The 13,369-nt window shown below is 46.7% G+C and overlaps 1 protein-coding gene across 1 annotated transcript in view; it reads left to right on the top strand.

Moving 5' to 3' along the window:
* The window catches only part of mettl24 (methyltransferase like 24), a 63,623-nt gene extending 51,065 nt beyond the window's left edge, over nt 1-12,558 (top strand). The window contains exons 4-5 of the mRNA XM_056294711.1: nt 3,223-3,448; nt 12,238-12,558. Coding sequence (XP_056150686.1) covers nt 3,223-3,448; nt 12,238-12,555 — 544 coding nt within the window. The 3' untranslated portion in view covers nt 12,556-12,558. The remainder of the gene's footprint in view (nt 1-3,222; nt 3,449-12,237) is intronic.
* The last annotated feature ends 811 nt before the right edge of the window (nt 12,559-13,369 follow it).

Raw genomic sequence — 13,369 nt, 5'->3', positions numbered from 1 at the left:
CGCCCCCCAAGGAATTAAGAGTAGTACATATCAGGGCCGTAGACAACAGCAAAACAAGCCACCCATCCTGCAGATATAGTCACCGTTTTACTGATAGGCTTTTGCAGCTAACCTGACTTCACCCCCCCCCCCCCCCATTTTTCTCCCCAATTGCTCCACCCCCTCTGCTGATCAGGCTGCAGACTACCACATGCCTCCTCTGATACATGTGGAGTTGCCAGCCGCTTCTTTTCACCTGACAGTGAGGAGTTTTGCCAGGGGGACGTAGTAAGTGGGAGGATCACGCCATTCCCCACAGTTCCCCCTCCCCCCTCAACAGGCGCCCTGACCGACCAGAGGAGGCGCTAGTGCAACGACCAGGACACATACCCACATCCGGCTTCCCACCCACAGACACGGCCAATTGTGCCTGTAGGGACGCCTGACCGAGCCGGAGGTAACACAGGAATTCGAAACCTGCCCTCATCTTTGCCCACATCCACATTCTTTGACTTTGAAGGAACTCCAACTCACCGACCACAATGTTCCCCGTGCCCTGTGAGCGGATGTACTTCCCCAAATGTAGAGCGGGTATTTGGGTTATGGTGCGATCAGGGAATTAGAAATGCCCACACGTCATCCATCATGTACAGTATGTATTTCAATGCATTTTAATGACCCCCAGTGCGTGGTTGGAGGGGGTACAGCAGGAGGACAAGACTGGAAAGAGAAGGACAGACCATGAGAGGGAGGGGAAGAGCTTGAGAAAGCCTTGGGGATGGATATAAATATTTACAGGGAAGGTAATACAGCCACAGAGACTCAGGAGAAGAGTGTCAACTTGAAAAGATGTCATGGGGAAGAGAGGGAGGAAGAGCGGAGAGCTGAAAGGAGAGAGAGAGGAGGGGGGAGGGGCTGTCAGATACCTCCCAGCCTGCCGGATATTTGTTAACCTTCCTCTCCTTCGCAAGGGCTGGCTGTTAACACAGTGATTCAGTGTGAGAACAGGCTAATTTAAGACAAGGGCTGGGATCAGATGGGGCCTCCTGACACACACATATACACACATGTAAACAAACACACAAAAACGATATCTCGCGCTCGGGAATTGAGTCGCCATGACAACTCCCATATTTGAAGTAATTTCTCTAGCACACACAACGAACACATATTTTTCCCGGCCATTCATCCTGAGGCCTGCCATTACAGAAACCTCGCCACAGTGCCGTCTCACGAGACAGGACATTACCGCCAGCGAAGATCCTCTTACATCAGCAGCACTGTAAAGAAAAGAGGAGCAGCTTTGACCCGCTGCACCCCCCTGCCTCCAATCCCCTTCACCTCCATCTTAAATGTCACCTGGCGACAAGGGCGGCACGGTGGCCCATTGGTTAGCACTGTTGCCTCACAGAAAGAAAGTCCTGAGTTCGAACCCCAGGCCGTCCCAGATCCTTTCTGTGTGGCGTGTGTATGTTCTCCCCTTGCCTGTGTGGGTTTCCTCTGGGTGCTCCGGTTTCCTTCCACCATCAAAAAGACATGCATGTAGGGCATCCGGGTAGCGTAGCGGTCTATTCTGTTGCCTACCAACACGGGGATCACCGGATCGAGTCCCCATGTTAAATCCGGCTTGGTCGGGCGTCCCTACAGACACAATTGGCCATGTCCTGGTCGCTGCACTAGCGCCTCCTCTTGTCGGTCGGGGCGACTGTTCGGGGGGGGGGGACTGGGGGGAAATAGCGGTATCCTCCCAAGCATTACGTCCCCCTGGTGAAACTCCTCACTGTCAGGTGAAAAGAAGCAGCTGGTGACTGCACATGTATCAGAGGAAGCATGCGGTAGTCTGCAGCCCTCCCCGGATCGGCAGAGGGGGTGGAGCAGCGACTGAGACAGCTTGGAAGAGTGAGGTAATTTGGCTGAATATAGCTGGGGAGAAAAAGGGGGGGGGGGGGACACATGCTTGTTAGGGTTGATACTCCTGTCTGTGTCCCTGAGCAAGGCAAGGGAAAGAAGAACTGGAGCTGGTCCTCCGGTGCTGCAGCTGCCCACTGCTCCTGTACAACAGGATAAGTTAAATGCAGAGAACAAACCCATTGTGAGAATACAATTCGTTGTAAGAATACAATGTCGTATAAAGTGGCTTTCATTTCTTTAATTTCTCTTGCACCGAATCCCAGCCGAGGCAGGAGTGCGGTCCCCATCAGAGACCCTGAAAACCATCAGTGGCCCTCCCTGAAATACTTAATGCAGTAAGAGAGACGTCTTGTTGCATCTCAATCTCTCCCGACGACTCATATCTTCCTCCCTGCTAGCAAGACGCATTCGGGGACCGGGGTGTCTCATCTGTAAGACACACACTGTGAATTACACTCTCCCCGTCGTATTACAGAATACAGCTGCGGCACAAACAAGACACCAGGGAGAGGAGAGCCTCCAGCATGGAGAAAGAGAGAGAGAAAACGATGGAGGGAGTGTGGGGGGGGGGGGTTTGGGGGGGGTTGATAAGTAAGTGTGAGGTAAAATTGAGAGAAGGGGGTTGCAGGAAGGAGTGTCTGTCGACTAAGATTTACACAGGACATCAAACTTTACTGAGGGATGAACAAGAGGACCCGGGGAAAGAGAGCGAGAAGGGGGACCCAGGGAGAGAAACACAAGCCTTTGTCAGTCGTGAAAATATTTCGGCACAGAGGTGCTTCGAGAAACCATTTTCCTTCCCTGGCAGAAAACCTCCACTTTTATCTTTTGAATAATTCATTGAGCTTTGTAAGTGGGCAATTTGCCTGCGTCAAGATCAAGTCAGGATCAAACCACATGCAAAGTGTGCACAAAGTGGGGATGTGTTCTGTGCACAAAAGAATAACTGTATCTATCGCTCCATCTCGCTCCGTCTTTTCATTTATCTTTTATATTGCATGTTATACTCTCACACTATTCATCCTCCCATGCATTTACATGTCCATCGATTCGTTCATCAATCTTCATGTGCGCTTAAGTGAATGGACCAGTCGTTAGTCCTTCCATCCATCCATGTCAAGTTTCTTTGTATAGCCCCGAAATTGCGGTCTCAGGCGGCTTTACACTCCTACTACATCCTCCAAAAACATAAATACAGTAAACAACAATGTACTGCACACCTTAGACCCTCGATTCAGATGAGGAATCCATTCTTCTATCCATCCAACACCAACCCTCCCGTCTTCTCTGTACACACTCAACGCCTCTCTCCCCTCTTTTTGTGCGGCCCAGGTTGGGTGTGGACGACAGGTCCCTGGAAAACTCTCTTGCCAGGGTGGGTTGTGAAGTCCACTGCTTCGATCCCAGCCTGAAGCAGCCCCACCAGCAGCAGGGAGACGTGTGGCTCCATCGGCTCTCCGTAGACTGGAGAGACCCCAATCCCGCGATCATCGCACAGCACCAGCATGCCAACACCAAGAAACTGGCCACCATCCTCAATGACTTTGGGCACAGACAGGTAAAGGGCAAAGAGGGCACGGGAGTTCAAAGGGCACGGGCAGGGAGGGCAGCTTGTCCCCAAATGTGATATATTAGACCTGGAAGACCAGCCACACGTCATGGTCTTTGATTTATGTATAATACTATAGATAGTGAACATATTTTCCCATTTAACTGCATGCATCAACATATTTCATATTACAAACACATCATGGAATTTCCAGCCATTCTGACACTGTTATAAAGCTCACTGTGACAACTGCCAATTTCTTTTCCACTTGGCTATGGATTTCTTGGAAAACAACTACACATACGCACCCTACATAAACACACACACGCACACCTAGACAAACACAATACCCCTCATCATTCAGTCATTCATTCATCTGCCATCACTTGTCTCTTGCTCCAGGTGGGAAAACTCACTTAGTAAGACCATAGTAAGGCTTTGAATATTACCATGCTGACTATTACCTCTACAAATGCCCCCCGGGGACCGGCTGTGTTCCTCCTCCTCAGATAGGCATACAAGATCAAGAACACACACACACATTTAAGACACACATCCACAAACGCACATGAAAACCAGTGGTAGAACGCATACGAACAAGCCCCGTTGTGGATCCATTCAAAATGCCTATTTATCAACGGGTCACATGATAATTCGAGGTTGCAGAGGCGAAGCATCTCCCATAAAAGTCATGAAATTACCGGTTAGGCGCTCCCCGACGAGACAGGAACCTGGCCTCTAGTTACACCTCAGGCCTTCTCAGTTGACTTAAGACATCCTCTCTCAAGCTTGGATCGGGGTAAGAGAGATAATGTTTCTATATAACGTGTCCACAAAGACGAATAAATAAAAACTGTTTGGTGTAAAAGGAGAGAACAGAAGAGTTTTTTCTTCTTCCAATTGTACTTGGCAAATTACCCCACTCTTCCGAGCCGTCCCGGTCTCTGCTCCACCCCCTCTGCTGATCCGGGGAGGGCTGTAGACTACCACATGCCTCCGCTGATACATGTGGAGTCGCCAGCAGCTTCTTTTCACCTGACAGTGAGGAGTTTCACCAGGGGGACGTAGCGCGTGGGAGGATCATGCTATTCTCCCTAGTTCCCCCTCCCTCCCGAACAGGTGCCCGACTCACCAGAGGAGGCGCTAGTACAGCGACCAGGACGCATACCCACATCCAGCTTCCCACCCACAGACACGGCCAATTGTGTCTGTAGGGATGCCCGACCAACCGGAGGTAACACAGGGATTCAAACTGGTGATCCTCGTGTTGGTGGGCAACGGAATAGACCACTATGCCACCCGGACGCCCATGGAACAGTAGAGTTTTGGCTCAGCCCTCCCTCATTTCTCATCTCACTTCCCTCTTAGGCTATGAGGTGCATTGGGCCGCATGTGGGAGAAGTTTGTCTTCAGGGCTTTCTGCCAGAAAGCTTCAGGAGGGCTTTCCAAACCTAACCTCAACCTATCCGTTACCTAATGTTTACCTCAACCTTAACCTAACCTTAACCTAATGTTTACCTCAACCTTAACCTAACCTTAACCTCATGTTTACCTCAACCTAACCTTAACCTAACCTTAACTTAACCTAATGTTTACTTCAACCTAATAGCTAAGCCATGCTAACCCACAACCTAATCTCTGGCTGCTGGAGGAAAGGGGTTGGAAGGCAAACTTCTCCCGCAGCCAATTGAGCCCCAACAGTAAAAATAGAGGGGAAAACAAATCAATCTACACTTTGAGTTTCATGACTTGCTCCAGCCAGCAAGTCACTCATACCTTATTAATCACTCCCTCCTACTCCTCCAAAAAAAAAAAAAAAAAAATTACAGCAACAGTTTAATCATTGCACATTTAAATCAGCCTCTTGAGCAGAATTCATACAAGCCACACACCAGTGCCTTGCATTAGCAAGTCCATGCTCATAAACTTAAGTAATTAATTCCTCTTCTGGAGCCAAAAACAAAGCTCAATAGCTCGTACAACTTGGAAGGAAATTAAGATTTCTGCGTGTGAAGTGAGATATTCGAAGTGACTAGAGTATGTATGTGTTGGTGTACATGGTCTGTGTTTATCCATACACCTTTGCATGTTTGTCAACTCCTCATCTTTGCCTCTTGTGTAAGATGCAGAGCCACGCACTCGTCCCTGTAATGAACTTTTGTGGGAGAACACAGTGTGCTGGACGAACCGGCGCCAGCTTTCTTCCCGAAGGCTCCCCCTCAAAGACAGGAAGAAAAAGAGCAACAGTCAAGATACCAGACTCACTCTGAAAGGTTGAAAACATGACTGTGTGTTGTATTTCCTCATCACTAACGGTTGGTTTACCGATGACTCATTCACTGGTCACTGATAAACAGAAAACAGAGACAGACACCATGGGGACAAACCGAAAATAGAAAGCAATCGCCTGTTGATAGGACTGAACAGTGGATCACTGTAGGAGAAGGACAGAACAACAACCTCAACGCAACAAAGCTACACTCGACAAGAAAGCGCGTTGTCCATCTCAACCATATCAAGACACTGTAACCTCTGGATTCAGTTTAAAGTGTAGGAACCCTTGCATCCTTTATTTTGATCTTGAATAAGGAATATATCAAACAATGTTGTTTGATTGACACCCCAACAGACCAATCTGCACCTATCTCTGTAGCTGCACACTAGGGTGCTTCACATATCCTCACAATACTGTTTTATCTTTGAATCTTGGACGCAGATCCTGGGGGTTCGGAGAGGAGGTGTCCCCTCCAACCTCTAAAAACCAAGTTGCCCCCTTCCCCCAATAAATTTCTAAATAAATTATGTAATTGAAAATATGTATTTAATAGAAGCCGTCTCGACTTTTAAAATAATTCACACATAAACGCCACACTTTTTGAAGGCTTTTGTCACTCCTATGTATCCTGGTCAGTGGTCTGAGCCGTTGTATATACTAAACTAAGTGGGAATTAGGGGAAAGGAAGTTAACGATGTACTTCATCCTGACAATTTTGGACTATTGGACTACGTTTCCCAGATTCCATCTCTATAGCACGTCGGAGTTGTGTCTTCAGTAAGCGAGTCCAGTGGCTGGTGTGACTGGTGACTGCTAGGACCATAGGCTAGTCCTGTGACAGATGCCTTAGTCTCCCCATCAACAGAATAAAGGGTTTAAAAACATAACCAGACTTTGTTTACCGCCTCAAGTGAATTAACTTATCCCCAGCCTGATCCATATACGTAGAAGCTAGTTTGCTAGCTAATGTTATATTGATCGTACACGTAAAACCTTCAATAATAATAGCGTGTATTTGTTTGAACAGCATAGTGCACCCAGCCTTTATCAGAGACAGGCCATTATTTGAGACGGGGATTTATATTCAGCGACTCATTCTGGTTTCTTATGGTGAGTGTTTAAAGTGGATGTGGAGGAGCCACATCGTACATGTTAACGATTGTCTAACTAACACAATCGTTTACTTAGCTATTTAAATGTGTGCCAGCTCAGATTATCCATCCATTATCTGAACCGCTTATCCTGCTCTCTGGAGCCTATTCCAGCAGTCACCCTGGACAGGCCGCCAGGCCATCACAGGGCCCACACACACACACACACACACACACACACACACACACACACACACACACACACACACACACACACACACACACACACACACACACACACACACACACACACACACACACACACACAGCTAGGGACAATTTAGTACAGCCGATTCACCTGGCCTACATGTCTTTGGACTGTGGGAGGAAACCGGAGCCCCTAGAGGAAACCCCCCCCCAAGGTTGGAATACCCCGGGGCTTGAACCCAGGACCTTCTTGCTGTGAGGTGACTGCGCTAACCACTGTGCCACCGTGCAGCCCCAGCTCAGATTAGCTGGCTACTATATGGTAGTGTTATAGCCTTCGGTAGCGCACACTAACACCCATTGCTCATTATGGCATACTATGTTAGCATTATATATGAGTTAGAGTATATTAATTTGTTCCATAATTAACCTGCGTCCTGTGTGTGTGTGTGTGTGTGTGTGTGTGTGTGTGTCAGTCAGGTCAAGATTTACCAAAACATGGCAGAGAAAAGAAAAGAGGTGTACATCAGGTCATTTTTTTGTAGGCTCAAAACGCCACTGTGTAAGTAGGAAGACCCCTGTAATATTACAAATACTAGCTGTTAAAGTCTCCATAGAAAATGAATGAAGGGCTAATACAAATGTTCAGTAATTGTGCCATTAGACAACAGTAAACCAATGTGTGGAGGGCAGCAGCAGCAACACACAGAGGGACAGAGACGGGGGAGTCTCAGGTAAAGTTTCACAGTTGTAGTAAGACCCTTGTATGAGAGGCCCTGCCATTTTGAGTAAACAGTTTTTAGAATGAATGGTGCTGCATTTGTGGATGTGTGGCTCTGTAAAACAGGTATATGTGTATAGTGATGGCCTAAAAGTGGTTCATTAATATATATTTTAAGCTACTATTAATGGCAGTGTCTGTTAAAGCAGGTGATTTTATAAACATTGGTGACATTATTGATGCCCCCTCCAGAAAATCACCTTGAGAAAATTCCATGTTGGTGCGCCCCCCCCCCCCCCCAAGTTGTAATGAGCTCTGCGCCCTTGCTTCGAATTTGAATTTTCCCAAAACAAGTGACAAAAATATATCTTAGTGACACTAATGCGAGGCAGTTTTTGCTTGTTGCTAGTGCAGTGTGGCAATGAACATTTTAAATATGCTTATGGCAGATAAAACGTTCGTTTAAAGGAAAAGCAAACACATTATGTGGCCAAGAAGAAATATTATGATACAAACTAGCACTTCATGCACATAATTGTGAGGAAAAAGCTCATAAAAACGAGATATCCATCTCCAAAAGTCAGTTTTTAAGCAGACTTGCCTCATCGCCGATGATTTCATGGATGCTGCCATCCATCCGTCCATTATCCAAACCGCTTACCCTGCTCTCAGGGTCGCGGGGATGCTGGAGCCTATCCCAGCAGTCGTTGGGCGGCAGGCGTGGAGACACCCTGGACAGGCCACCAGTCCATCACAGAGCCAATTCAATGTTTTTAAACCACTTAGAGAAATCTCCTTGTGTTAATGCTCTGACATCACATGTAACCTGCACACATGGCGAGTCAGACTTGAAGTAGTGGGATTCTAGGCGATTACATCAACAATTTTTTTTTTGCACCATTTCCCTGTGCTAGAGGATACAATTAGCTTAATTCATACTCGCTGCTTTCCCAGTCACTTTCTGTCATTTTATCTGCAGAAGATTAAATTGGCTTAATTTGCCTGTTCTGTACTTAAGAGGACATGGTTGAGTTTCCCAGCATTGGGCCTATGTGATGGCACACATCGCTCTTCCGGCAGAATGCATGGCGCCTTCTAGTGGCGTTACAACGGTCATACAGAAAACACAACTTCAAAGCTTTTCTTATGAGCTCAAAATATTACAGGCTTCCAACGCATCTATGCATTCGTGTTATGTTTTTAATCCCCTCAAAAGGTAGTGCAGCTTGATTTCAGTTTTGAGAAAAATAACAAAATAATATTGAACAGTTGACCAAATCACTCTTGGTGATGGACCATTTTTGAAGTGTTTCTGTGTAAAGACGCCTTCAGGGAGATTAACCCTGATGAATTTCCCCTCTGGCTTCAGAACAGCTGCTTTGGTGCAGCCGGTGCAAACAGAAGCTTGGAGCCAGGCAATATCAAACCTTTCTGCGGACCCCCAGCAGATATGTAATTAAATATCTTTTATCATGACCGGACCTCCAGAGGGCCTATTTCACCCATCACCTCACACCTAGTCACTAATTAAAGCACACAAAGCCTTTCATTTCCAATTAAATCAAATCTTAACAGGTAGGAAACATTTCTTCTGCACTGTAGTGTATTTACACTATTGAACCGGGGATTATTTGTCTCCTGACTGTTCGGATGATTGTCACTTCATTTAATTTAAATAGCAGGGGGGAAAAAAGAGCAAAAAACCTTAACATTTTTTCAACCACATCCCTGGTGTGGTACAAAGGATCTAATTTATCAGAAACAAGCGTTAATTGCCAGGTTTAGCCCACCATGAAGTAAACACGTTTCTGGCCAATTAAAAGGCTCGCGACAAACCCTCAGTTTGAATTTGTTTTGAACTTCACCTCATAAATTGGCCCGCTTGTTTGTTTATAGAGACCAAAACGGCTTTTCTCCAAAAGCGTCTCGAAACGAGGTTTTTAAAACCGATCCAAGCAGCTCTCCTTCATCTCGAGATGACTTTTCAGAAATCATTGCCACGGGCCTTTATGATCAGGAGTGAATCGATGAGCTGAGAGCAAAACGTTTGTCCACCGGTTAATAAACTAGTGGCAGAAATCCCAAAGTACGTTACCACACACAGTTGCAAAATGCAGTAATTACCTACAGGAAAGGGAAAAAAAAACTTAAGAGGTTTTAAAAATTCTCCATTTCAGCACGCTCTGTAAACAAGGATGTGGTTTGCCCCGTCACTGTACGGTGCGGGTTTAGGGTTACGAATGTGTTTAGTCGAGTTCATAGGCCAGTTAAGTTGCACTCCTAGTTTCTACAGACCACTGTTAAGTAAGTTTGGAGGCAAGACAGAAACCACCACCTTTATTCAGTCCAGTGCCGGGACTGAAGCTGGCTTTTGCATGGTGCTTACTGAAACTGATAAATGTAATTAATTCCAGTGAGTGCAAGCGGACATGGGGTTAACGGGAGCCTAGAGGTTAGCTGAGTAAGCACATTTTCCTGTTCGACCCCAAGAATCACCAAAGACACGTTTGGTCATCGCCCATCTTACAGCCGCAGCTGGTGTTCCTGTGCTGAGCAAACTGCCGGGTGTAATAAAAAGAAAAAAGAAAAAAAAGTTAACTTTATAAAAAAAAGACCCAGGATTACTTTTTAAACAAGGACACAATCTCTCTCTCTACACGGACTCACAATGTCCTGGTAACCCCTTGGAGTATTATATGGACAAAAGCCACTGAGCCCGGGGTACCCCCACATCCGCTATCTAACCTACACACATGGCAGCCAGCAGCGTCGCTGGGGGTGTTTAGCGTGGCTAGCTCACAACAGTGTGGTGGCCGTCTTCCTCTGCAAAGCCACTACACCATATGGACACGGCAGACTGGAGTCCTGCCCGGGCTTGCAACTACCCCTGTGAAGACAGTAGATATGCTGGTGGCATTGGATCAGGGACTATAGTGAGACAGAGAGGCAGTTTATACGAGGTCCTCTGGCACAACAACAAGACCTCTGACGGCTCAGACTGAATGAGGCTAGTCGGGCTAATTGATCCAAATAAAAGCTTGCCAGTAACATCTCATACAGATGAATGCGTGCCTGCACGTACACACACACACACACGCACACAAACACACGGGAGAAAGCGAAGACATTCCATCTTTTGAAGGGCACCTCAGTACTTCATTTATTTTAATAATTGCACATCACCTTCCATGGTGAAGTGCCTGTCGTGTTAAGCGTCCTATCTCGGCAAGGGGAAGGAAGTCTGGGAAAACGGAGCCAAAAGTGATAATTTGGACTTATTCTCTTGGGACAGCTGTTTTTACAAGATTTTCTCTTTTTTTCTCGCGGATTTTTCCACCTCCTCTAATGAGGAAAGGAAGTCCATCCCATTCCTCTGCTATCAGGGTGTTATGGGGGTCTGCACTGTCGCGGTGCCAGTAAACGTTCTCATTTTAGTTTCAGAAATGAGAAATTTCGCTCAGCTTGTGTCCTCTGCCGTCCTTTGTTATAACGCCCGCCGAATCAGTACCCACACTCTCTCTTTAATTAAATCTCAAAGCGGATTTAAATCTTGTCCTTGATTCAAGTTTCATATCCCAGACTAGGCTGTTAAGACGACGCACAAGCAAGGAGGAATTCTCCTCTGTTCACTGGAGAAAATAAATGTGAACCTTGGAGAGGAACGTTCTCTCGCTATTTAGCCTTTTAAATGTGTTAAGGTCACACAATGGATGTCTTTAAACATTCCAAGAGACTTTAATGGACGCTCAAGGCCTCGGGGGTGAGCAGTGAACTTGGGCCATGCATATTACGAGTCATTGCGTTTCTCTACTTTTGAAGGTAACCCCGGGGTGTTCTTGCCATTCACTGTATAAAGCAAAGCCGCAGCCCGGTACGCCTTACCTCCATCTGGCCCTCCTCTCTCTCTATGCAGCTATCTTTTAACAGCTTTTCGGTACTTAAAGCATCTTCACACTGTTTTAACAGGAGGTGTTTATCACCTGTAGAAAGACAGATAGCTTAGTATTTCTCCAAAGCATTCCTTCTTTCTAGATCATGCGAGGCACCTCACCTATCCTGTCTACATAGTCAGTATATCAACATTATAATTCTCATTGGTGAAGACAATTAGGAAAATATATTTTTCTGGTGGTCCACTACTGTTCCCTCTCAGCCTCTCCCTTGTATTCGATCACTTGGTTTTGCCCATGTGGTTTCATTCAGGGTGGGCTTTCTCAGAAACGCCAGACAGAGATGCAAGTAAGCATACCCTATCATTTTTAATGTGCTGGAAGAAGTTTTACTCGTTACTGATGGGTCATCTTGGACTTTTGGGTTGTTGGCTAGCTTAAATGAGCTGACGTTTGCTCTGTGGAACCGCTGCAAAACTGAAAATGTACAGTCAATACTGGGCCTACTTCCAACTACAACTATAAGACAATTATCCTGTTTCCTCCACAAGAAAGTCACACAACAGTTGTGTTTTGCACCTATGACACCGTATGTCTGTGTTTTCTTCCTCCAGATAGATGTACTGAAAGCAGACATGGAGAGTGCAGAGTGGAAGATTCTGGAGAACTTGGTTCTGGAGGGGGTTCTGGACTCCGTGGGTCAGCTGCTCCTGGAGCTCCACCTCCACTGGGCGGGCTTCGAGGTGGGTGGTGACGACCCCACCGTCGTGCGCTACTGGTTCAGCCTGCTCAAAGAGCTTGAGCGTGCCAACTTCCGGCTCTTCCGCTCCCACAGCGACCCGGCCAAGCCTCACCTATTCCTGCATAAGAACATCCTCAACGCCAGCAGTGTTTATACCTTGGGCTGGGTCAACACACAGTGGAATCCCTGAGAGATTCCGATCAATTACCAGTGGTCGAACCTTTGTGCGTTTGTAGGCAAACACAGAAAAACATTGGAATTGTAGAATTAGTAGACCTTATATCTCTGTTCAACATGGAGGTTTAAATCGGAGTAAATGTTAGCCAGAGCTTGTTTGCATTATTTGAGTTTCTGATGGACCGTTCCTCTCAAGCCTGATATTTCAGCAGAGCTGAAATCCCCGTTCCTCTTTATCCTCCCTCTCTGGCTCTCTCTGCCTGTAATGACCTCAGACATGCAGGGAGTCAGGGTAATTGCCTCCAGAGGCTCCCTGTGTACTACTTCATAGAGATTGTGCTGTTGGCTGGAGGTCAGTCTGAGTCATGGCCATCATCATCATCGTGGTTTTACCTGTGGCCCAGAGTCAGCTTCCTTGCCCAGGATGAAAAAAACAAAACTATGCTCCAACCAGCATGTGGACAGATTACATTGCTCTGAATGGGCACACCAACAATGTTGGATTTATTACCTTGTGAATCAAACACACTGGGCAAGAAATCACCCCCCATCAAAGCCCATACACAAGCACGCACGAATGCACACACACACTTCAGCAAAAGTCTTCCCCTCAGGGGAAAACCAAACGAAAGATTCTTCCTCTCTGAAGCAGAGGATGAGTGTCTTTGGGAAGCCACTGTAGCTGCCTAGACAGGCAGACTGGGGTGGAGGTCATGAAAGCCGAGTTTAGTTTTCTGCCTCAGAAGGAGAGGCAGGCTGTCGGGATGACTGGGGCAGACGGAGAGAGAGAGAGAGAGAGAGAGAGAGAGAGAGAGAGAGAGAGAGAG

This window comes from Lampris incognitus, chromosome 15, assembly GCF_029633865.1.
Source record: "Lampris incognitus isolate fLamInc1 chromosome 15, fLamInc1.hap2, whole genome shotgun sequence".
Classification (NCBI taxonomy): domain Eukaryota; kingdom Metazoa; phylum Chordata; class Actinopteri; order Lampriformes; family Lampridae; genus Lampris; species Lampris incognitus.
This window is presented reverse-complemented; position numbering and strand designations above follow the sequence as displayed.